The 26,612-nt window shown below is 41.3% G+C and overlaps 1 protein-coding gene across 2 annotated transcripts in view; it reads right to left on the reverse strand.

The window, feature by feature from the left end:
- The window catches only part of LOC128694205 (retinol dehydrogenase 11), a 65,051-nt gene that overhangs the window by 15,877 nt on the left and 22,562 nt on the right, over positions 1-26,612 (reverse strand). For both annotated transcript variants that reach the window (XM_070093741.1, XM_070093742.1), the window contains exon 4: positions 23,430-23,617. In XM_070093741.1, coding sequence (XP_069949842.1) covers positions 23,430-23,617 — 188 coding nt within the window. The remainder of the gene's footprint in view (positions 1-23,429; positions 23,618-26,612) is intronic.

Raw genomic sequence — 26,612 nt, forward strand, 5'->3', positions numbered from 1 at the left:
TATTAGCAAGTAATAGCTGGAAGTAACATTAGCAAGTAATAGCTGGAAGTAATATTAGCAAGTAATACTAGTAATACTAGCAAGTAATAGCTGGAAGTAATATTAGCAAGTAATAGCTGGAAGTAATATTAGCAAGTAATAGCTGGAATACTAGCAAGTAATAGCTGGAAGTAATATTAGCAAGTAATAGCTGGAAGTAATACTAGCAAGTAATAGCTGGAAGTAATATTAGCAAGTAATAGCTGGAAGTAATACTAGCAAGTAATAGCTGGAAGTAATATTAGCAAGTAATAGCTGGAAGTAATACTAGCAAGTAATAGCTGGAAGTAATATTAGCAAGTAATAGCTGGAAGTAATATTAGCAAGTAATAGCTGGAAGTAATATTAGCAAGTAATAGCTGGAAGTAATGTTAGCAAGTAATACTAGCAAGTAATACTAGTAATATTAGCAAGTAATAGCTGGAAGTAATATTAGCAAGTAATAGCTGGAAGTAATATTAGCAAGTAATAGCTGGAAGTAACATTAGCAAGTAATAGCTGGAAGTAATATTAGCAAGTAATAGCTGGAAGTAACATTAGCAAGTAATAGCTGGAAGTAATATTAGCAAGTAATACTAGTAATACTAGCAAGTAATAGCTGGAAGTAATATTAGCAAGTAATAGCTGGAAGTAATATTAGCAAGTAATAGCTGGAATACTAGCAAGTAATAGCTGGAAGTAATATTAGCAAGTAATAGCTGGAAGTAATACTAGCAAGTAATAGCTGGAAGTAATATTAGCAAGTAATAGCTGGAAGTAATACTAGCAAGTAATAGCTGGAAGTAATATTAGCAAGTAATAGCTGGAAGTAATACTAGCAAGTAATAGCTGGAAGTAATATTAGCAAGTAATAGCTGGAAGTAATATTAGCAAGTAATAGCTGGAAGTAATACTAGCAAGTAATAGCTGGAAGTAATACTAGCAAGTAATACTAGTAATACTAGCAATACTAGCAAGTAATAGCTGGAAGTAATACTAGCAAGTAATAGCTGGAAGTAATATTAGCAAGTAATACTAGTAATACTAGCAAGTAATAGCTGGAAGTAATATTAGCAAGTAATAGCTGGAAGTAACATTAGCAAGTAATACTAGTAATTCTAGCAAGTAATAGCTGGAAGTAATACTAGCAAGTAATAGCTGGAAGTAATACTAGCAAGTAATAGCTGGAAGTAATACTAGCAAGTAATAGCTGGAAGTAATATTAGCAAGTAATAGCTGGAAGTAATATTAGCAAGTAATACTAGTAATACTAGCAAGTAATACTAGTAATACTAGCAAGTAATAGCTGGAAGTAATATTAGCAAGTAATAGCCAGAAGTAATACTAGCAAGTAATAGCTGGAAGTAATATTAGCAAGTAATAGCTGGAAGTAATATTAGCAAGTAATAGCTGGAAGTAATACTAGCAAGTAATAGCTGGAAGTAATATTAGCAAGTAATAGCTAGAAGTAATACTAACAAGTAATAGCTGGAAGTAATATTAGCAAGTAATACCTGGAAGTAATACTGGCAAGTAACAGAAGTAATAATAGCAAGTAATAGCTGGAAGTAATATTAGCAAGTAATAGCTGGAAGTAATACTAGCAAGTAATAGCTGGAAGTAATATTAGCAAGTAATAGCTGGAAGTAATACTAGCAAGTAATAGCTGGAAGTAATATTAGCAAGTAATAGCTGGAAGTAATACTAGCAAGTAATAGCTGGAAGTAATATTAGCAAGTAATAGCTGTAAGTAATACTAGCAAGTAATAGCTGGAAGTAATATTAGCAAGTAATAGCTGGAAGTAATATTAGCAAGTAATAGCTGGAAGTAATACTAGCAAGTAATAGCTGGAAGAAATATTAGCAAGTAATAGCTGGAAGTAATACTAGCAAGTAATACTAGTAATACTAGCAAGTAATACTAGTAATACTAGCAAGTAATAGCTGGAAGTAATATTAGCAAGTAATAGCTGGAAGTAATACTAGCAAGTAATAGCTGGAAGTAATATTAGCAAGTAATAGCTGGAAGTAATATTAGCAAGTAATAGCTGGAAGTAATATTAGCAAGTAATAGCTGGAAGTAATATTAGCAAGTAATAGCTAGAAGTAATATTAGCAAGTAATAGCTGGAAGTAATATTAGCAAGTAATAGCTGGAAGTAATACTAGCAAGTAATAGCTGGAAGTAATACTAGCAAGTAATACTAGTAATACTAGCAAGTAATAGCTGGAAGTAATATTACCAAGTAATAGCTGGAAGTAATACTAGCAAGTAATAGCTGGAAGTAATATTAGCAAGTAATAGCTGGAAGTAATATTAGCAAGTAATACTAGTAATACTAGCAAGTAATAGCTGGAAGTAATACTAGCAAGTAATACCTGGAAGTAATACTAGCAAGTAATAGCTGGAAGTAATACTAGTAATACTTGCAAGTAATACTAGTAATACTAGCAAGTAATAGCTGGAAGTAATACTAGCAAGTAATAGCTGGAAGTAATATTAGCAAGTAATACTAGTAATACTAGCAAGTAATAGCTGGAAGTAATATTAGCAAGTAATACTAGTAATATTTGCAAGTAATAGCTGGAAGTAATACTAGCAAGTAATAGCTGGAAGTAATATTAGCAAGTAATAGCTGGAAGTAATATTAGCAAGTAATAGCCGGAAGTAATACTAGCAAGTAATAGCTGGAAGTAATATTAGCAAGTAATAGCTGGAAGTAATACTAGCAAGTAATAGCTGGAAGTAATATTAGCAAGTAATAGCTGGAAGTAATATTAGCAAGTAATAGCTGGAAGTAATATTAGCAAGTAATAGCTGGAAGTAATATTAGCAAGTAATAGCTGGAAGTAATATTAGCAAGTAATAGGTGGAAGTAATACTAGCAAGTAATAGCTGGAAGTAATAATAGCAAGTAATAGCTGGAAGTAATATTAGCAAGTAATACTAGTAATACTAGCAAGTAATAGCTGGAAGTAATATTAACAAGTAATAGCTGGAAGTAATACTAGCAAGTAATAGCTGGAAGTAATATTAGCAAGTAATAGCTGGAAGTAATATTAGCAAGTAATAGCTGGAAGTAATATTAGCAATAGCTGGAATACTAGCAAGTAATAGCTGGAAGTAATATTAGCAAGTAATAGCTGGAAGTAATACTAACAAGTAATAGCTGGAAGTAATATTAGCAAGAAATAGCTGGAAGTAATACTAGCAAGTAATAGCTGGAAGTAATATTAGCAAGTAATACTAGTAATACTAGCAAGTAATAGCTGGAAGTAATACTAGCAAATAATAGCTGGAAGTAATACTAGCAAGTAATAGCTGGAAGTAATACTAGCAAGTAATAGCTGGAAGTAATACTAGCAAGTAATACTAACAATACTAACAAGTGGAGACAATGATGCAGGTGTGGTGGAGACAATGATGCAGGTGTGGTGGAGACAATGATGCAGGTGTGGTGGAGACAATGATGCAGGCGTGGTGGAGACAATGATGCATGTGTGGTGGGGATAATGATGCAGGTGTGGTGGCCACAATGATGCAGGTGTGGTGAAGACAATGATGCAGGTGTGGTGGAGACAATGATGCAGGTGTGGTGGAGACAATGATGCAGGTGTGGTGGAGACAATGATGCAGGTGTGGTGGGGACAATGATGCAGGTTTGATGGGGACAATGATGCAGTTGTGGTGGGGACAATGATGCAGTTGTGGTGGGGACAATAATGCAGGTGTGGTGGGGACAATAATGCAAGTTTGGTGGGGACAATGATGCAGGTGTGGTGTGGACAATGATGCAGGTATGGTGGCCACAATGATGCAGGTGTGGTGGGGACAATGATGCAGGTGTGGTGGAGACAATGATGCAGGTGTGGTGGAGACAATGATGCAGGTGTGGTGGAGACAATGATGCAGGTGTGGTGGAGACAATGATGCAGGTGTGGTGGGGACAATGATGCAGGTGTGGTGGAGACAATGATGCAGGTGTGGTGGAGACAATGATGCAGGTGTGGTGGAGACAATGATGCAGGTTTGGTGGGGACAATGATGCAAGTGTGGTGGAGACAATGATGCAAGTGTGGTGGAGACAATGATGCAGGTGTGGTGGCCACAATGATGCAGGTGTGGTGGGGACAATGATGCAGGTGTGGTGAAGACAATGATGCAGGTGTGGTGGCCACAATGATGCAGGTGTGGTGGGGACAACGATGCAGGTTTGGTGGGGACAATGATGCAGGTTTGGTGGGGACAATGATGCAGGTTTGGTGGGGACAATGATGCAGGTTTGGTGGGGACAATGATGCAGGTGTGGTGGAGACCAGATGCAGGTGTGGTGGAGACAATGATGCAGGTGTGGTGGGGACAATGATGCAGGTTTGGTGGGTTCAACGATGCAGGTTTGGTGGGGACAATGATGCAGGTTTGGTGGGGACAATGATGCAGGTTTGGTGGGGACAATGATGCAGGTTTGGTGGGGACAATGATGCAGGTGTGGTGGAGACCAGATGCAGGTGTGGTGGAGACAATGATGCAGGTGTGGTGGAGACAATGATGCAGGTTTGGTGGGGACAATGATGCAGGTTTGGTGGGGACAATGATGCACGTGTGGTGGAGACAATGATGCAGGTTTGGTGGAGACAATGATGCAGGTTTGGTGGGGACAATGATGCAGGTTTGGTGGGGACAATGATGCAGGTGTGGTGGAGACAATGATGCAGGTTTGGTGGGGACAATGATGCAGGTGTGGTGGGGACAATGATGCAGGTTTGGTGGGGACAATGATGCAGGTGTGGTGGGGACAATGATGCAGGTTTGGTGGGGACAATGATGCAGGTTTGGTGGGGACAATGATGCAGGTTTGGTGGGGACAATGATGCAGGTGTGGTGGGGACAATGATGCAGGTTTGGTGGGGACAATGATGCAGGTTTGGTGGGGACAATGATGCAGGTGTGGCGGAGACAATGATGAAGGTGTGGTGGAGACAATGATGCAGGTTTGGTGGGGACAATGATGCAGGTGTGGTGGGGACAATGATGCAGGTGTGGTGGGGACAATGACGCAGGTGTGGTGGCGACAATGATGCAGGTGTGGTGGGGACAATGATGCACGTGTGGTGGGGACAATGATGCAGGTGTGTTAGGGACAATGATGCAGGTATGGTGGCCACAATGATGCAGGTGTGGTGGGGACAATGATGCAGTTGTGGTGGAGACAATGATGCAGGTGTGGTGGGGACAATGAGGCAGGTGTGGTGGGGACAATGATGCATGTTTGGTGGGGACAATGCTGCAGGTGTGGTGGGGACAATGATGCAGGTATGGTGGCCACAATGATGCAGGTGTGGTGGGGACAATGATGCAGGTGTGGTGGGGACAATGATGCAGGTGTGGTGGGGACAATGATGCAGGTGTGGTGGGGACAATGATGCACGTGTGGTGGGGACAATGATGCAGGTGTGGTAGGGACAATGATGCAGGTATGGTGGCCACAATGATGCAGGTGTGGTGGGGACAATGATGCAGTTGTGGTGGGGACAATGATGCAGGTGTGGTGGGGACAAAGGTGTGGTGGGGACAATGATGCAGGTATGGTGGCCACAATGATGCAGGTGTGGTGGGGACAATGATGCAGGTATGGTGGCCACAATGATGCAGGTGTGGTGGGGACAATGATGCAGGTATGGTGGCCACAATGATGCACGTGTCTTGGGGACAATGATGCAGGTGTGGTTGGGACAATGATGCAGGTTTGGTGGGGACAATGATGCAGTTGTGGTGGGGACAATGATGCAGGTGTGGTGGGGACAATGATGCAGGTTTGGTGGAGACAATGATGCAGGTATATTGGCCACAACGATGCAGGTGTGGTGGGGACAATGATGCAGGTGTGGTGGGGACAATGATGCAGGTGTGGTGGGGACAATGATGCAGGTGTGGTGGAGACAATGATGCAGGTATGGTTGCCACAATGATGCAGGTGTGGTGGGGACAATGATGCAGGTATGGTGGGGACAACGATGCAGGTTTGGTGGGGACAATGATGCAGTTGTGGTGGGGACAATGATGCAAGTGTGGTGGGGACAATGATGCAGGTTTGATGGGGACAATGATGCAGGTGTGGTGGGGACAATGATGCAGGTATGGTGGCCACAATGATGCAGGTGTGGTGGGGACAATGATGCAGGTGTGGTGGGGACAATGATGCAGGTTTGGTGGGGATAATGATGCAGTTGTGGTGGGGACAATGATGCAGGTGTGGTGGGGACAATGATGCAGGTTTGGTGGGGACAATGATGCAGTTGTGGTGGGGACAATGATGCAGGTGTGGTGGGGACAATGATGCAGTTGTGGTGGGGACAATGATGCAGGTTTGTTGGGGACAATGATGCAGGTGTGGTGGGGACAATGATGCAGGTGTGATGGGGACAATGATGCAGGTGTGGTGGGGACAATAATGCAGGTTTGGTGGGGACAATGATGCAGGTGTGGTGTGGACAATGATGCAGGTATGGTGGCCACAATGATGCAGGTGTGGTGGGGACAATGATGCAGGTGTGGTGGGAACAATGATGCAGGTGTGGTGTGGACAATGATGCAGGTATGGTGGCCACAATGATGCAGGTGTGGTGGGGACAATGATGCAGGTGTGGTGGGAACAATGATGCAGGTTTGGTGGGGATGATAATAATAGAACTTTTCTTTGTCAGAGGAAAGAAAGTCTCCCTGATAACATTGTGTATACATAGTGTATACTACAGTGGTCCCTAGTATATTGTTGATAAAGGCTAAAGTGTCATTTGAAAACAGGTGAATTTCTAAATGAAGTGATAAGCCTATAGAGGCAGGTGCCAGAAGTCACCAGAAACTTACCACAGACGTATACAGTGAATTTCATATAACCTGTAGTTACCAGCGGTCGCAATATACACAACGAGAAGCAATTATTACTCCAGAAAAAGCGTCCTTCCTCCAAAATTTGCACCAGTCAACTATAGTGATAATATAGCATTTATTGTGGTGGAGACGGAAAAAAAAAATAGAAAAGCTAGATACAGCGATTGATAAACAAGGGTTGAGGTCGACCGTTCGTCACTGTAGGAGTTGCCAGCAGTCACCGGCTCTTCAACACGCAAGTTATACTTTTGTATCAATCAAATCACATATTACTCGGGTAGATAATTTCCAGTAGATCCTTCATGTGTTAGCTCAAATCACCGACCAGTATGGTTTAAATAAGTAACCCACTGATCAGATCAGATAGACTGGTCCGAACCCTTGACTGGTCCGAACCCTGGACTGGTTTCAAACGGTTTCGTTGTGCACTACCTAGCAGGTTATTAATAGAATATTCAAGAGGTTGCTAGTAGAATTGCAGTAAATCAACCATTCAAATCATTATGAAGTTGTCTGTAGTCTGTGGTCAGTCAAACAAACGGGCTTCCACATGCATAAATTGTCATTTTTGTGGAAATTGGTGTCACGTCCCTTGTGCAGATATCCAAGAACTAGCTACAAGCAGTATTAAAACAGGGAAGTGTTTTTGGGTATGCCCAAATGAGATAAATCTGTGGACTAAAATCACAAGGGTATTAAAAGAGGTCAACATCAAAGCTGCTTTCATAGAAAACCTGGAAGCTTTCTACAACAGATGGGAACATCATAAAAAGTCTGGGCTGAATGGTACTGCCCTTGATACTGGCCATGTAGTCAGAAACTGTAAGGCTGGAGATGATGTCCTGGTAGTCAGTAAATGGGGGGCTGATAGTGCTGTCCTGGGAGACAGTAATGGTGAAGCTGGAGGTGCGGTCCTGGGAGACAGTAATGGTGAAGCTGGAGGTGCTGTCCTGGGAGACAGTAACGGTGAAGCTGGAGATGCTGTCCTGGGAGACAGTAATGGGGAAGCTGGAGATGCTGTCCTGGGAGACAGTAATGGTGAAGCTGGAGATTTTGTCCAGGTAGTCGGGAATTATACGCAGGAAGGAATACATATAAACATGCACCAACAGGGAATACAGTCACAGAAACCCAAGGCAAACGGAAACCAAGCCTGTGCACATACTATGCACTCGGTATCTGCTGGCATGGGAAATCTGGAAAAACAGATGGGACGTGCAACTATGACCACCCTAGAAAATGCCATGCCCATATGACAACAGGAAAATGCAAACTCCCTTCCTGTAAGCTTTTTCACCCTGAACTGTGTACCTCTTCGGTACAGGAAAGACTGTGCTATAACTTAAATTGCCAGGCATACCATCTAAAGGGGACAAAAAGATACAAAACATCCAGGCCATGGGAAAACCTGGGTAGCCACAGCCACTCAAGAGGGAGAGGTTTTTTAGTGCCAGGAAGGAAAAAAAACTGGCAGGAAATGGCAGAAATCGTACACCAAATCCAGTCATTCCTGGAGTGGAACCACAGTCAATGGCCTCCACTCCAAACCAACAGATACAGATACGAATGCCGGAAAAAAAATCCCCCCCCCCAGTACCAACAATACCACCAGTCCGATAACATTCTTCTTTGCAAATATACAGGATCTAAAGCCAGCAACAAACAACAAAATACCTTTCATCCGTGGACTGCTTGCAGAGGCAAAGGCAATGTTCGCGGCTTTCACTGAGACCCACATAAAGGATCACTTGGACAACGAAATATGGATCCCAGGTTACAACCTATACAGATGTGACAGAGTGAACAGGCAAAAGGAAGGGGTTGGCCTGTACATTGCAGAGTCACTTGTTTGCACAGAACTGCTAAATGCCTCAAATGATGTAGTGGAAGTTTTAGCAGTAAAGGTTGAGAACCAAAACCTAGTCATTGTGGTAGTCTACAAGCCTCCGGATGCAACATCCCAGCAATTCCAGGAACAGCTGTTAAAAATTGACCACTGTCTGGAAAACCTTCCAGCTCCTGCACCCAACATCTTGCTCCTGTGGGATTTCAACTTAAGGCACCTAAAATGGAGGAATATAGCAAATAATATTGTTGCAGTAATAACACCAGGAGGCAGCTCTGATGAAAACTCACACTCACACGAGCTTTTAAATCTCTGCACAAAATTCAATTTAAACCAGCAAATAATAGAGCCTACTAGACTGGAGAATACACTAGACCTCATCTTCACTAACAATGATGATCTGATAAGAAATGTCACCATATCAAAAACAATATACTCAGATCACAACATAATTGAGGTTCAGTCATGTATGCGCGGAGCCCCAGACCGACATAATGAGATTAGTCACGAGGGAGCATTCACCAAATTCAACTTCAATAACAAAAACATAAAGTGGGACCAAGTAAACCAAGTCCTAACCGATATAAGCTGGGAAGATATACTAAGCAACACAGACCCCAACTTATGCCTAGAACAGATTAACTCAGTGGCACTCGATGTATGCACAAGGCTTATTCCTCTAAGAAAAAGGAGGAGTAGATGTAAAACAGAAAGAGACAGGCGCTCCCTTTACAGGCGACGGAAAAGAATAACAGAGCGGCTAAAAGAGGTCAATATATCTGAAATGCGTAGGGAGACACTGGTCAGAGAAATAGCAAGCATCAAACTTAAGCTAAAAGAATCCTTTAGGAGTCAGGAATCGCGGGAAGAACTAAAAGCCATAAATGAAATCGAAAGAAACCCAAAGTATTTCTTCTATGCCAAATCAAAATCGAGAACAACGTCCAGTATTGGGCCCCTACTTAAACAAGATGGGTCCTACACAGATGACAGCAAGGAAATGAGTGAGCTACTCAAGTCCCAATATGACTCAGTTTTTAGCAAGCCGCTAACCAGACTGAGAGTCGAAGATCAAAATGAATTTTTTATGAGAGAGCCACAAAATTTGATTAACGCAAGCCTATCCGATATTATCCTGACGCCAAATGACTTCGAACAGGCGATAAATGACATGCCCATGCACTCTGCCCCAGGGCCAGACTCATGGAACTCTGTGTTCATCAAGAACTGCAAGAAGCCCCTATCACGAGCCTTTTCCATCCTATGGAGAGGGAGCATGGACACGGGGGTCGTCCCACAGTTACTAAAAACAACAGACATAGCCCCACTCCACAAAGGGGGCAGTAAAGCAACAGCAAAGAACTACAGACCAATAGCACTAACATCCCATATCATAAAAATCTTTGAAAGGGTCCTAAGAAGCAAGATCACCACCCATCTAGAAACCCATCAGTTACACAACCCAGGGCAACATGGGTTTAGAACAGGTCGTTCCTGTCTGTCTCAACTATTGGATCACTACGACAAGGTCCTAAATGCACTAGAAGACAAAAAGAATGCAGATGTAATATATACAGACTTTGCAAAAGCCTTCGACAAGTGTGACCATGGCGTAATACCGCACAAAATGCGTGCTAAAGGAATAACAGGAAAAGTCGGTCGATGGATCTATAATTTCCTCACTAACAGAACACAGAGAGTAGTCGTCAACAGAGTAAAGTCCGAGGCAGCTACGGTGAAAAGCTCTGTTCCACAAGGCACAGTACTCGCTCCCATCTTGTTCCTCATCCTCATATCCGACATAGACAAGGATGACAGCCACAGCACCGTGTCTTCCTTTGCAGATGACACCCGAATCTGCATGACAGTGTCTTCCATTGCAGACACTGCAAAGCTCCAGGCGGACATCAACCAAATCTTTCAGTGGGCTGCAGAAAACAATATGAAGTTCAACGATGAGAAATTTCAATTACTCAGATATGGTAAACATGAGGAAATTAAATCTTCATCAGAGTACAAAACAAATTCTGGCCACAAAATAGAGCGAAACACCAACGTCAAAGACCTGGGAGTGATCATGTCGGAGGATCTCACCTTCAAGGACCATAACATTGTATCAATCGCATCTGCTAGAAAAATGACAGGATGGATAAGAGAACCTTCAAAACTAGGGAGGCCAAGCCCATGATGACACTCTTCAGGTCACTTGTTCTATCTAGGCTGGAATATTGCTGCACACTAACAGCACCTTTCAAGGCAGGTGAAATTGCCGACCTAGAAAATGTACAGAGAACTTTCACGGCGCGCATAACAGAGATAAAACACCTCAATTATTGGGAGCGCTTGAGGTTCCTAAACCTGTATTCACTGGAACGCAGGAGGGAGAGATACATGATTATATACACCTGGAAAATCCTAGAGGGACTAGTACCGAACTTGCACACGAAAATCACTCACTACGAAAGTAAAAGACTTGGCAGACGATGCACCATCCCCCCAATGAAAAGCAGGGGTGTCACTAGCACGTTAAGAGACCATACAATAAGTGTCAGGGGCCCGAGACTGTTCAACTGCCTCCCAGCACACATAAGGGGTATTACCAACAGACCCCTGGCAGTCTTCAAGCTGGCACTGGACAAGCACCTAAAGTCAGTTCCGGATCAGCCGGGCTGTGGCTCGTACGTTGGTTTGCGTGCAGCCAGCAGCAGGAGGCCTGGTCACAGACCGGGCCGCGGGGGCGTTGACCCCTGGAACTCTCTCCAGGTAAACTCCAGGTAACTCCAGGCATTTGTGGTGGGGACAATGATGCAGATGTGGTGGGGACAATGATGCAGGTTTGGTGGGGACAATGATGCAGTTGTGGTGGGGACAATGATGCAGGTGTGGTGGGGACAATGATGCAGTTGTGGTGGGGACAATGATGCAGGTGTGGTGGGGACAATAATGCAGGTTTGGTGGGGACAATGATGCAGGTGTGGTGGGGACAATGGTGCAGGTTTGGTGGGGACAATGATGCAGGTGTGGTGGGGACAATGATGCAGGTATGGTAGCCACAATGATGCAGGTGTGGTGGGGACAATGATGCAGGTATGGTGGGGACAATGATGCAGGTATGGTGGCCACAATGATGCAGGTGTGGTGTGGACAATGATGTGGGTATGGTGGCCACAATGATGCAGGTGTGGTGGGGTCAATGATGCAGGTGTGGTGGGGACAATGATGCAGTTGTGTTGGGGACAATGATGCGGGTGTGGTGGGGACAATGATGAAGGTATGGTGGCCACAATGATGCAGGTGTGGTGGGGACAATGATGCAAGTGTGGTGGGGACAATGATGTAGGTGTGGTGGGGACAATGATGCAGGTATGGTGGCCACAATGATGCAGGTGTGGTGGGGACAATGATGCAGGTGTGGTGGGGACAATGATGCAGGTTTGGTGGGGACAATGATGCAGTTGTGGTGGGGACAATGATGCAGGTGTGGTGGGGACAATGATGCAGGTGTGGTGGGGACAATGATGCAGGTGTGGTGGGGACAATGATGCAGGTGTGGTGGGGACAATGATGCAGGTTTGGTGGGGACAATGATGCACATGTGGTGGGGACAATGATGCAGGCGTGGTGCGGACAATGATGCAGGTGTGGTCAGGGCCGGATTAAGAAGTCTCCGGGCCCTAGGCTATTCAGATTGGCGGGGCCCCTTTGAGTTACGGGTAAGCGAAGCGACCCCTTCCAGCTTGGGGGTGGGGGGGGTCGGTGTGAGCCTGTTTAAGGTCTAATTAAATACATTCTGGCTATTTAGATTAAATTTAATAGGGAAAGTACATCAAGACAACCAAAACCATTTACCAACAGCCATTATAACTATCTTGTTAAATCATGCATTTTAAAGAGAATAAACTCAAGACAGCATAGTATTACTAGATTAGGCTATTAAAGTAGTGACATCACGTACCTATTATATTCAGCATAACCACTACAGCACTATTATTCCCTTTATAAATCACTGACCATTATTGTTATCATTGCATCATGCATAAGATTATCAAATCATATAAACTCAAGAAAGTAAAGAATTGTTTATATTCACAGGCACTTCTTAAATAAACTTTTTTCTGGATTTCATATTGGCAAAATCATCAATTATATTCTGAAAATCAATATTTCTTGTTAGATCAGACTCAATGGTCAACAAGGCTAGGTTACACAATTTGTCTTGGCTCATTGTTGAACGGAGCTGGTTTTTCACTCTTTTCAAAACAGAAAATGAACGTTCTCCTTCACAGTTAGTAGCTGGAAGTGTTAGATAAAGGCGATACACTATGTCAACATTAGGGAAGGTTTCTGATACACTATGTCAACATTAGGGAAGGTTTCTGATACACTATGTCAACATTAGGGAAGGTTTCTGAGATACCTGCATTTCTTAAATGTTTCAAAGCAGCTGAGGGCGCACATTTTTCAGGTGGAGCTTTAATCTGATTCATATACCCAGAAAAATTAACTATTTCTTCAACAAATGTGTCCTGAACATCTGCTGAAAGGTGTTGTTGCAACTTTAATGCAGCTTCTCTCAATTCTGCATCTGGCATAGTAGTAGTAATTTTGAACAGAAATCCAAACTTGTCATTGAGATTCTGGTAGATTTCTTTTCTTTTCACCAATTCTGTAATCAGTGAATCCAGAATGACGAAGTATGTAGCTGTCTTACATTTCTGCCTTGGTAGCAACACAATTTCATTGTCTGGCTCTTCAACATTGCGTTTCCTCTTCCTTGACCGCTGATGATCAGCCCGGTAACTGTAGTCTTTCACCAGCAGTTTAGCTTTCTCTTCAAACATTTCAAAAGCTTCATCATTGCGAAGTGAGCTTACAAATTCCACTAAGCCTGCATAGAGGTTAGCACAAGTAGCCATTTCAATTTCAATTTTCTGAAGTGTCTTGTTCGTGGCATTTAACCGTTCCAGTATACAGTCCCAAAGCACACAGAGTAAGGCCAATTCAAAATCTTCCAATTTTGATGCTAAGCTGGCTGCTTCGCTTCTTGTAATTGCTGTCTGGTCTTCATCCTCTGCTATTTGGATCAAAGCAGAACGTATTTCAGCAAAGCTGTCTTTCAAAGCATGTGTTGCATCATGCTGCGCTGACCACCTTGTTGTTGATAATGATTTGATGACATCTCCATGAATGGTTGACTTGAGTATACTCCACCGATGCGTTGAAGCAGAGAAAAAATTAGAGTGCTTGTTAAAGTCCAAAAAATGAAACTGCAGCGACACAACACTCCGCAGCACATGACCCAACAAGATTAAGAGAATGTGCTGAGCAGGGCACATATTCAGCAAGTGGGTTGATTTGCTTGATACGGGCTTGCAATCCATTATATTTACCCGACATGTTACTTGCATTGTCGTAGCTCTGGCCATGGCAATCCATAATAGAGAGATCATGTTTAAGCAGAGTATCCAGTACTACATTCATCATTGTTTCTCCATCATGGCCTGAAAGAGGAATGAATTTTATAAAGCGCTCTACAGGCTTACCACTGGAGTCGACAAAGCGAACAATGAATGTCAATTGATCTGTATGTGAAATATCTGGTGTTGAATCTACACTTACTGCAAAGTATTTTGCAGTTTTCACAGCTGCTATGATGTTATTGAGGACCTTCTTAGTCATCAGTTCAATAAATTCATTGCATATAGTAGATGACATGTAAGATATAGTGCCTCTTCCTGCATTCCCAAGGTGTGACACATGATTTGCTAAGAATGGATCGAATTGTGCTAACAGTTCTATGATCCCTAGGAAATTGCCATTGTTTTCCGAACCAAAAACCTCATTTTCTCCACGGAAAGCAAGTCCTCTTAGAGCTAAGAATTTTACAACAGCAACAACTCTTTCTAGAACTTTTCTCCAATAAGTGCGCTCTTTTTCAGTTTGATTTTCCAAATGAGAATCCAATAAGCCTTTTTTCTGTGCACGAAATACACTGGCTAAAATGCAGCTCCTGTGAGTGGTGCTGTTTTCATGTTCCTCGAAACGCTTGGAATTTTTCCAGTCATTGAACCCCTGTGTGAAGGTATTTTCTTTGGTAGAAAATAGCTTGCATGCTGAACAGTACACTTTTTCTGAGCTTTCAGAGTATACCATCCATGATCTTTTCACAGTTTCTGAATTTGCAAGCTTCCTATAAAACATAGATGACTTTAAACAACGACGACTTCCATCATCATAAATCCTTGCTGATTTCCTAAAGTCAATGTTCAGAGTTTGACTGAAGTTTTCTGCAATGAAAGCATTACGTAGAGATTCTGGGATTACATTTGGCCATGAGGCAGGATCTTTTAAGACAAATCCTGTGGATGAAATGTCCGTTGAGACATTGAGAGGAGACACAAAAGAAGTAGATGCTGGCTGAGAAATAATGGAGGGAGGGCTTCCTGTATGATCTGACGTATCTGCAGATTCAACTGTACTGGTAACATCAGAAACTGTTTTCGTGAGCATGTCTGTGATCTTTCTGCAGCTTCCTACATCTTTCTTTTTCTGTTCTTCTTCTTGAATTTTCTTCTTTCTTTTCTGTGACCCACTCGCATAAGAACGTCCAACATCACGTTCACGAGATGCCATAATGAGGATGTATCACTGTCTGTAATCATGCAAATACAATTTTTTATTTTTTTTATTTTTTTTTTTTATCACACTGGCCGATTCCCACCAAGGCAGGGTGGCCCGAAAAAGAAAAACTTTCACCATCATTCACTCCATCACTGTCTTGCCAGAAGGGTGCTTTACACTACAGTTTTTAAACTGCAACATTAACACCCCTCCTTCAGAGTGCAGGCACTATACTTCCCATCTCCAGGACTCAAGTCCGGCCTGCCGGTTTCCCTGAACCCCTTCATAAATGTTACTTTGCTCACACTCCAACAGCACGTCAAGTATTAAAAACCATTTGTCTCCATTCACTCCTATCAAACACGCTCACGCATGCCTGCTGGAAGTCCAAGCCCCTCGCACACAAAACCTCCTTTACCCCCTCTCTCCAACCTTTCCTAGGCCGACCCCTACCCCGCCTTCCTTCCACTACAGACTGATACACTCTTGAAGTCATTCTGTTTCGCTCCATTCTCTCTACATGTCCGAACCACCTCAACAACACTTCCTCAGCCCTCTGGACAACAGTTTTGGTAATCCCGCACCTCCTCCTAACTTCCAAACTACGAATTCTCTGCATTATATTCACACCACACATTGCCCTCAGACATGACATCTCCACTGCCTCCAGCCTTCTCCTCGCTGCAACATTCATCACCCATGCTTCACACCCAACATCACGTTCACGAGATGCCATAATGAGGATGTATCACTGTCTGTAATCATGCAAATACAATTTTTTTATTATCAATTATTATTAATTTTTTAATTATTATTAAATTTTGGACTTCCAGCAGGCATGCGTGAGCGTGTTTGATAGGAGTGAACGGAGACAAATGGTTTTAATACTTGACGTGCTGTTGGAGTGTGAGCAAAGTAACATTTATGAAGGGGTTCAGGGAAACCGACAGGCCGGACTTGAGTCCTGGAGATGGGAAGTACAGTGCCTGCACTCTGAAGGAGGGGTGTTAATGTTGCAGTTTAAAAACTGTAGTGTGAAGCACCCTCCTGGCAAGACAGTGATGGAGTGAATGATGGTGAAAGTTTTTCTTTTTCGGGCCACCCTGCCTTGGTGGGAATCAGCCAGTGTGATAATAAAATAATAATAAAATATTAATTTTTTTTTTCTGTCAATTGGGGGGATATGGCCCTTTTAGCCCCCTTTCCTCTGGCTGGGCATCTAAAAATTCAAAACGTTACCAGAAAGGAGTCATATACAGAACTTTTACCATAGATTAGATTAGTGATTTGGGCTACAAATATTTTACTAATTCATCCTCCTTGATCTCCAATTTACTTAAACAAAAATCATACCGAGTCCAAGAACAATGCACAATGGTATTTATATTACCATTTTCATAACTAAACTAATCATTATGTTTTGCATGATATATGGCCTACCACCATAGATAAGGACATGAGAATTAAAGAATGCAGGGACAATTTTCAGTTTCACCCAACCAACGATTTTCTGATGTGGCTTATGTGTTTCTGGGGAAATATGTAGTAAATTAATTGATGTTCTACATCACTTCTGTCGCAACTTGAAAACTAAGCATTTGCAACGGAAGTGATGTAGAACATCAATCAATTGAGATCTGTTATTCAAATTCAAAGTTCAAAGTTTATTCTCTATAAAGATTACAATGTTGAATTTACAGAATTTGGTTGTTGTGTGGTTTACATGTAGTTAAATAATGATTACAGAGTGTACCACTAGAACGCCTAGCATGGCTAGGCATTTCGGGCAGACTTAGTTTAATTCTTTATTTTAAAATATTACAAATTATGAGGTAAGTTGGTATTATGGCTAAGTGACTAAATACTAGTTTGTGAGTTTAGCAATGTGAATGCTTTTGTTTTGGCACAGTACATAGTTTCAGTATTGGAGTATCATAGGATTCATTATTTTAAGATTGAGATTAATATTTCTGTTTATGGTCAAATGGGTGAGTGAGTGTAAGTGTGAACCACCAGGTGGTATTCGTGTAGTTAGTTGATGGGGGTTTTCAGGGAGATAAGATGTTTTCTAATGGTAGTTTTGAAGGTGATGAATGTGTCTGCAGTTCTAGAGTTCTCAGGTAGGGTGTTCCAGATTTTAGGGCCTTTGACATACATTGAATTTTTGTAAAGGTTTAGTCGGACATGGGGAATGTCGTAGAGATGTTTGTGTCTGGTGTTATGCCTGTGGGTTCTGTCACAACTATCAAGAAAGCATTTTAGGTCAAGGTTGATATTGGAGTTTAAGGTCCTGTAGATGTAGATTGCACAGTAGTAAGTGTGGATGTACTGAACAGGGAGTAAGTTTAGATCTATGAAGAGTGGGGGGGGGGGTGTTGCCAGGGATGGGATTTAGTGATTATTCTTACTGCAGCTTTTTGTTGGGTTATTATTGGCTTTAGGTGTGTTGCTGCAGTTGATCCCCAAGCACAAATAGCATAGGTGAGGTATGTATAAATAAGTGAGTGGTATAGTGTGAGAAGGGCATATTGAAATGATAAAGACTTAAAGACAGGACAAAGTGCTTTTAAAACCTACAAACGGAAATCAGTTTGCGTTTTTAGGTTTTTCTTTATAGTATTTTTACCAAAAAATGCGTCTTTACTGGTCCATGCGTCTTTACTGGTCAAGTAACCCTATCAGGTACCTCCCTTAACATTTAGAGGCAAAAACAAACATTTATCCATACACATCATTGTCTATCAACAACACTTCAGTTAATTTGTCACAGTACAAGTCTAGATAACGTGTAATTACTACAGAAAATTAGAGAGGAATCTCCCATACTCACCCATTAGCGGGAAAACACAGCTGTTCTGATGTAAACAAAGGCGTGTTGAGTGTTGCCATCTATGGTTAGGTTTATTTATTTTTATTTTATTTCATTATTTATTTTTGTTTTGATTAATTTTTAAAAATCAATTTTACTCTCCAAACACTTGAACTTTTTAGGTAGGGACCCCTTTGTACTTGCACCATGTGCGCAATCTTGGATGAGCCCCTGAACCCCTTGGACCGCGGGGCCCCCAAATGCGCGGGGCCCTAGGCAAATGCCTAGTTTGCCTATGCAGTAATCCAGCCCTGGGTGTGGTGGGGACAATGATGCAGGTTTGGTGGGGACAATGATGCAGGTGTGGTGGGGACAATGCTGCAGGTGTGGGGACAATGATGCAGGTGTGGTGGGGACAATGATGCAGGTGTGGTGGGGACAATGATGCAGGTTTGGTGGCCACAATGATGCAGGTGTGGTGGGGACAATGATGCAGGTGTGGTGGGGACAATGATGCAGGTGTGGTGGCCTCAATGAAGCATCAGTTTGTTCAATTAAAATGGAACAAATAAGATACAGAAGAGTGTACAATAAATAACCCAGGTTGTTGTGACCTCTCATAAATAATGAAATGCAGCTCACAACACATAAATAACCCAGGTTGTTGTGACCTCTCATAAATAATAATATGCAGCTCACAACACATAAATAACCCAGGTTGTTGTGACCTCTCATAAATAATAATATGCAGCTCACAACACATAAATAACCCAGGTTGTTGTGACCTCTCATAAAGAATAATATGCAGCTCACAACACATAAATAACCCAGGTTGTTGTGACCTCTCATAAAGAATAACATGCAGCTCACAACACATAAATAACCCAGGTTGTTGTGACCTCTCATAAAGAATAACATGCAGCTCACAACACATAAATATAACACACAACTTACTAAGTGAACTAAACAAAACAACAAGAGTGTGGGATGAACAACTGAACAAGAGTGTGTGATGAACAACTGAACAACAGTGTGTGATGAACAACTGAACAACAGTGTGTGATGAACAATTGAACAAGTGTGTTTAGCACCAACTGCTCCCAGAACTTCAAGTTATATAAGAAGTTTTGTGGTAAAGTGCTCCTGCTTATGAGACAAGTGTATTTTGGAAGAAAGTGCCAGCAAGAACACACATTAGTCAGAAAGAGATCCAGGATTCACGGCAGCAAAGGATCACTTCACCTGGCTCATTTGTTTTAATGCATCAGGTGATTTTAAGTGTAAGCCCATGGTTACTTACTGCTCTAAGACTCCTTGTGCTCTGAAAGTTGTATACAAAACACCTTACCAGTAATTTAGAGGTCAAACCAATCAGCATGGATGGCAAAGGAATCATTTACTGACTGGCTTAAGTATCACTTGATTCCTGAAGTCAAGTTTTACCTGCACAGCAAGAACCTTGTATTGAAGGATCTCTTCACTCTTAACCCTTTGACTGTCGCAACCCTCAATCCTGAGGTGTCTCCTGGTGTCGCAAAATTTCAAAAAAAAAATTATTTTTCTTTTGAAATGATAGAGAATCTTTTCCCGATTGTAATGACACCAAAAAAACGAAATTTGATGGAAAACTGACGGAATTATGCTCTCGTGAAGTTAGCGACCTTGGCGATTTCGCCCACTTTGAGCCCTATTTTCGGCTAATTCTATTGTTCCAGTCGACCAAACTCATAGCTATTTCTTTAGAACTCCATTTTTTCTATCGACTGAGTACAAAAAACTGCCCATTTACCAATTTCAACTACCCAATAACGTGGTCAGAAATTTGTAATTTGGCCAATTTCACGAAAATTAAAAAGTATGACAATTTCAAAATAGGGTCCAGAATGAACAATGCAGACATTCTTGGCTCTAAAATAACATTTTCTTTGTTCATCAGTCACATCTCCAGGCACCTCTGATATTACTCTTGCTTTCTAATTTGAATTTTTATTCAAACAAAAAATAGAAGATTTACTGTTATGCAGACTACTGCAATATCGTAATGATTGTATAAATAATGTCAACCCATTCATGACTGCATATTAGAATGGCTACTTGGATATTTATTGGACAATGACATCATTTGTTTACTTTTGAACATCAGTAAAAATCACACATTTCCCCTACTTTGAGCTCCATTTCAAGGTTCTTTTTGTAGTAAAATCAATCAAAATCACTCTATTTCTATAATATATTTTCCATTCTATCAAATGAGACCAAGAAAACGAGAATACAACCATAAATACTATACGAAAATAGACCACAAAGTCGGCATTTTAATTAAAAAAATGGTCGGAGTTTTTTTTTCTCATTATGCACTGCGTGCTCCAGGATTTTTTTTATATGGTGCACACTGATCACACAGACCCATTCTCTCACATGTGGGCCTATCAGCTTTCTCCTGCTTGATTTGAAGCCGCTAGAATTTATGAGTACATGTATATATACGTCAAACACGGTACCTCGTAAGACGTATATATACGGCCAAAACAGTCAAAGGGTTAATAATTCCTGTACTTATCCAAAAGCTTTGCTGGATGTGACCCCACATGTAAAAGTTTTATTTTCACCTCCAAATACAACATATTTAATACAATCACTGGATTGTGGAGTTATTAAGTCATTCAAGTGTAACTACGCACGAAAAGTGATGAGAAAATGAGTTGCATCAATAGACTCTGACTCCAACCTGGCAGTACCAAACTTCTGGAATAAATTTAACATTGCAGATGCATCAGCTGTGTTAGAAGTGCATGGAATGAAGTGCCACAATCAACATTAAATGCAGCTTGGGGAAAGTTATGCCCTAGTGTGGTGAATACTTTCACAGGTTTCCCTTCTCTTCAGTCAGGTGCAGGTAACAGTTCAGTTAGGAAGATGATGACCAGGTGATGACTGAAGTTATGCAGGAAGATGATGTGAATCATCTCTTACAAGTTGATGGTGAAGACACAAGTCCAGAGGAAATGTTGGCAGAGCTCAATGTACAGATACATGGGAGGCAGATAACAGAGCAAGAAGAACATAAGAAAAACAGTTAATATTACAATAGTTATGTGAGCAGTTCTATGTTGCTGCTAAACTAGCAGACTTTACCACTGAACATGACAGTGACACATCCAGAAGCACTGCTGTGAAACAGTGTCTGGAGGACACTGACATATCTAGAAGCACTGCTGTGAAACAGTATCTGGAGGACACTGACACATCTTGAAACACAGCTGTGAAACAGTGTCTGGAGGACACTGACACATCTTGAAACACAGCTGTGAAACAGTGTCTGGAGCAGCTGATAATGCCTTACTGTCAGCTGTATAAATTACTGCAGAGTAAAAGAGATCAGACACACATTACAGAATTTCTCACTACTCTAGTACAATCATCCACTGTAGTGCCAAACTCAACCATCAACCTCAGTAAACAATCCACAACCATCCACCTCAGCAAACAATCCACAACCATCCACCTCAGCAAACAATCCACAACCATCCACCTCATCAAACAATCCACAACCATCCACCTCAGCAAACAATCCACAACCATCCACCTCAGCCCATTAGGGCCACAGTATCCCTCTCCACTCTGTTCACAATCAACAAACACCAGCAACACAATTTAAGGTAAGAAATATCATTTTTAAAACATTTGTAGCCTTAAGCAATGCAGTAAACATAATACTACTTCTAAACAACCAACTACAATCACATTGTTGCTTTTATTTGTTTAAAATCTGGAGACCTAAAAGAAAAAAAGTTGTTTGCTATTTTTGCCATATGTTTATCAGTTTGTTTTTGATGATTTTTGTCTTAGAAGATATTTTTGTCTTAGAAGGTATTTTTGTCTCAGGTATTTTTGTCTTAGAAGGTATTTTGTCTCAGAAGATATTTTTGTCTCAGAAGGTATTTTTGTCTCAGAAGATATTTTTGTCTCAGAAGGTATTTTTGTCTTAGAAGATATTTTTATCTCAGAAGATATTTTGTCTCAGAAGGTATTTTGTCTCAGAAGGTATTTTGTCTCAGAAGGAATTTTTGTCTTAGAAGATATTTTTGTCTTAGAAGATATTTTGTCTCAGAAGGTATTTTGTCTCAGAAGGTATTTTTGTCTTAGAAGGTATTTTGTCTCAGAAGGTATTTTTGTCTTAGAAGATATTTTTGTCTTAGAAGATATTTTGTCTCAGAAGGTATTTTGTCTCAGACGGTATTTTGTCTCAGAAGGTATTTTGTCTCAGAAGGTATTTTGTCTTAGAAGGTATTTTGTCTTAGAAGGTATTTTGTCTCAGAAGGTATTTTGTCTCAGAAGGTATTTTGTCTCAGAAGGTATTTTGTCTTAGAAGGTATTTTGTCTCAGGTATTTATGTCTCAGAAGATATTTTCAAGGAAGTAACTACTGTCATAATTAAGAGTCAGCTGTATTTGAACCTGTATTGTTCATCCAAAATTAAACAGAATGCACTATAAGTACCACTCACTTGTTGTTCAATTTTGGCTGTAGTGTTTATATTGTCTTTATAAGCAACTTCACTATGCAGAGGAGCTTTGTAAGAGAGTTGACTGTATGTCAAGGAAATATATATGAGAGATGACTGTATACAGAGAATTATAGTAGAGTTTACTGTATGTAAAGGAGATTTATAAGAAAGCTGACTGTATATAAAGGAGATTTATAAGAAAACTGACTGTATATAAAGGAAATTTATAAGAAAGCTGACTGTAATCCACATAACTATGTCTATCAACAGGAGAATTATGTATAGGAGAATAAAGAACATCAGAGAAACTGCACAACCATGCAGAGATAGACAGCAAACCTGGGATTATTGGACCAATAGGAGGAAAGGGCAGTATATTACTGATAATTATCCATAGATTCCAAATTATGGCATTTATTTTTCACAATGGTAATATAAACAGACAGAGTTGAGAGACAGCGAAGTTCATCCATCAACTCTCAACCAGACGCTGAGAATACAGCTGTTGTAACTTGTACTATAGTACAGTACCGAACTCTAAATGTTAAGAATACAAAATATTAAGTAAGAATGATTCACAAAGATACAAAATATTCAGTTAAAATGACTCATGGAATCCTAACAACACAAAAGCAAACAAATCAGGGCATGGATGGGTTAAGACACTGGCCTGTGTCTTAGGACTGACCTAACATAGCCTCAATTTCCAACCATTCTGATTCCATAAGAATATTTACCTTGTGTTTTCCTGGCCAGTTCCTGACTGTGCAAGATGTTAGCCAGTTTAGAGTCACAGTAGAGTGGGTTGTGTCGTGCCGTTGAGGTGCTGTCGTCAGTGGCAGCAGTGTTGTCATCAGCTGCATTGTCTAGGACATCATAGTCGAGACGGCCATGCACGTACAATGATGACGACACTGTCACTATCCTGTGGTGGAAAGTAATGATATGATCAGTGGAGTGGCAATGCTAAGGCAGTACAAGTAGTAGTAGCAGATAATACCATACCTGGTCAGTAAGTTTTAAGTACTTCCCTCCTACAAGGCAAGTACTGACCAAGAACTGGGAGTACTTTAATGCTGGTAAGTATGAGTACAGGCAGGCTTCGCTTTACAGTGTTTCACTAATGCAGCAGTTTTCAATTACAGTGGACCCTCCATTTTTGTCAATCTCCGTTATTGCCAATTTCGGTTTTGGCTGACTTTTCTCATTGAATTATTTGTTCCGTTTTCACTGATTACCTCTGTTTTCGTCAACTGTACAGAACCTGTCCAGTGCCCAGTGCGCAGACAAAGCCGCCTCTCACATGCATTCTCAGCCAGTGTAGCGTCGTTTCTCGGTGAGTGAACATATTCTGCCAGGTCATACAAAACATTTTGTAATAATCCATTGTTTTTGCCACTTGTTTATTGTGTGTGACTGCTAAATAAGTGACCATGGCCCCGAAGAAAGCTCCTAGTGCCAGTGCTTTGGTAAAGAAAGTGAAGAGCACCATAGAACTGAAAAAAGAAATCCTAAGAAAATATGGTAGTGGTATACACATTGCTGAACTCAGCAGGATGTACAGGAATTCACCATCAACAATCAGCTCCATTGGGGCAAAGAGAAAAGAAATCATGGAAGCTGATGTTACGAAAGGGGTGAATGCGATAACCAAACAGAGATCCCAAACAATTGTAGGTGTGGATCAGAGAGAAAGAGTAGGAGGAGACAGTGTTGTGCAGTCTATAATTTGTGAAAAGGCAAGGCAGTTGCATGATGATCTCATAAAGAAACTGCCTGAAACAAGTGCTGATGTAGGCAAATTTAAGGTCAGCAAAGGCTGGTTCAAAAAATTCAAGAAGCGAAGTGGCATACACAGTGTTGTAAGGTATGGTGAGGGTGCCAGTTCAGATAAACAAACAGCTGAAAAATTTGTGCAGGAATTCAAATGTTATATAGACGCTGAAAAATTCCAACCCTAACAAGTGTTCAGTTGTGACAAAACAGGCCTGTTTTGGAAGAAAATGCCAAAGAGGACCTACATTACGCAGGAGGAAAAGGCACTCCCAGGACACAAACCTATGAAAGACATGCTAACTCTCTTGTTCTGTGGTAATGCTAGTGGGGATTTCACAGTGAAGCCTTTCCTGGTGTATCACTCTGAAAATCTCAGAGTGTTCAAGAAAAAGTGTTGTCAAGAGTAAATTCTGTGTGATGTGGAAGGCTAACAGTAAGGCACGGATCACTAGGGAAATTTTCCTGGAATGGTTCAATGAAGTGTTTGGCCCGGGTGTGAAGAAATACCTCCTGGATAATAAATTGCCACTGCAGTGCCTCCTGTTAATGGACAATGCTCCTGCTCATCCTCCAGACTTGGAAGACCAATTGTCTATGGAATTCAGTTTTGTAACAGTGAAGTTCTTGCCTCTTAACACCACTCTCCTCATCTAGCCCATGGACCAGCAGATCATTGCAAACTTCAAAAAACTGTACACCAAAGCAATGCTTCAAAGGTGCTTTGACATAACCTTGGACTCTGAATTGACCCTAAGAGAGTTCTGGAAGAATCACTTCAATATCTTCCACTGCACAGGCCTTATAGATAAGGCTTGGCAGGGAGTGACTTCCAGGACTTTGAACGCTGCTTGGGGAAAACTGTGGCCAGATTGTGTCCAAAAGAAGGATTTTGAAGGGTTTGAGGCTAGCCCTGTCGACCCTATACCTGTTGTGCAATCAATTGTGGCATTGGGGAATTCCATGGGGTTGGATGTGAGTGGCGACGATGTGGAAGAGTTGGTGGAGGACCACAATGAAGAGCTAACTACTGATGAGCTGCAAAAGGTTCATCTGCAACAGCAACAGACCACAGGTGAGGAACTTGCTTCAGAGGAGGAGGAAGAGAGATGGAAGAAGGCGCCTTCTTCAAAGATTAAGGAGATTTGTGCAATGTGGACTAAAGTAGATTCATTTGTGGAAGAACATCACCCTGAGAAAGTTGTTGCAATCTGTGCTGGTGACTTTTACAATGACAATGTCATGTCCCATTTTAGGCAAATCTTAAAGAGACACCAGAAACAGACCTGTCTGGACAGATATTCTGTGCGACAGGGGTCCAGTGACTCTCAAGCTGGTCCTAGTGACAGTAAAAAACAAAGGAGGGAAGTGACCCCGGATAAGGGCTTGGTACCTAGTCCTTATGGAGGGGGATTCTCCTTCTAAACACTAACCTCTCTTCTCTCTCCCCTCCTCCCTGCCTTACTTCCAGCAACAACAGCCTTCAATAAAGGTAAGTGTAATGTTCATTCTTTTGTGCATGTAAATCTATCTTTAAGGTAAAAAAAATTTCTTGGGTTGATACTTCTGGGTGTCTGGAACGGATTAATTCCATTTACATTATTTCTTAAGGGGAAAATGGTTTCGGTTTTGGCCAATTTCAGTTTTGGCCGATGACTGTAACAGATTAACCCTTTCAGGGTCCAAGGCCCAAATCTGGAGTCACGCACCAGTGTCCAAGAATTTTCAAAAAAAAATTTTTTTATTTTTTCTTATGAAATCGTAGAGAATCTTTTTGTGAAGGTAATAAAACAAAAAGTACGAAATTTGGTGGAAAATTGACGAAATTATGCTCTCGCGAATTTTGATGTGTCAGCGATATTTACAAATCGGCGATTTTGCCGACTTTGACTCCCATTTTAGGCCAATTACATTATTCCAATCAACCAAATTCTTAGCTATTTCAATAGTATTACTTCTATTCTATTGATTGAGCACAAGAAATCGCCAAGTCAACTGTTTCAACTACAAAATAAAGTGATCGGAAATTGTTAATTTGGCCAATTTAACACAAAGTTCAAAATATTCCAATTTCAAAATAGAGTCCAGAATGAACAATGTAGGCATTCCTGGCACTAAACTAACATTTCCTATGTTCATTAGTTATG

The sequence above is a fragment of the Cherax quadricarinatus genome, chromosome 43, assembly GCF_038502225.1.
Source record: "Cherax quadricarinatus isolate ZL_2023a chromosome 43, ASM3850222v1, whole genome shotgun sequence".
In the NCBI taxonomy this organism is placed as follows: Eukaryota; Metazoa; Arthropoda; class Malacostraca; order Decapoda; family Parastacidae; genus Cherax; species Cherax quadricarinatus.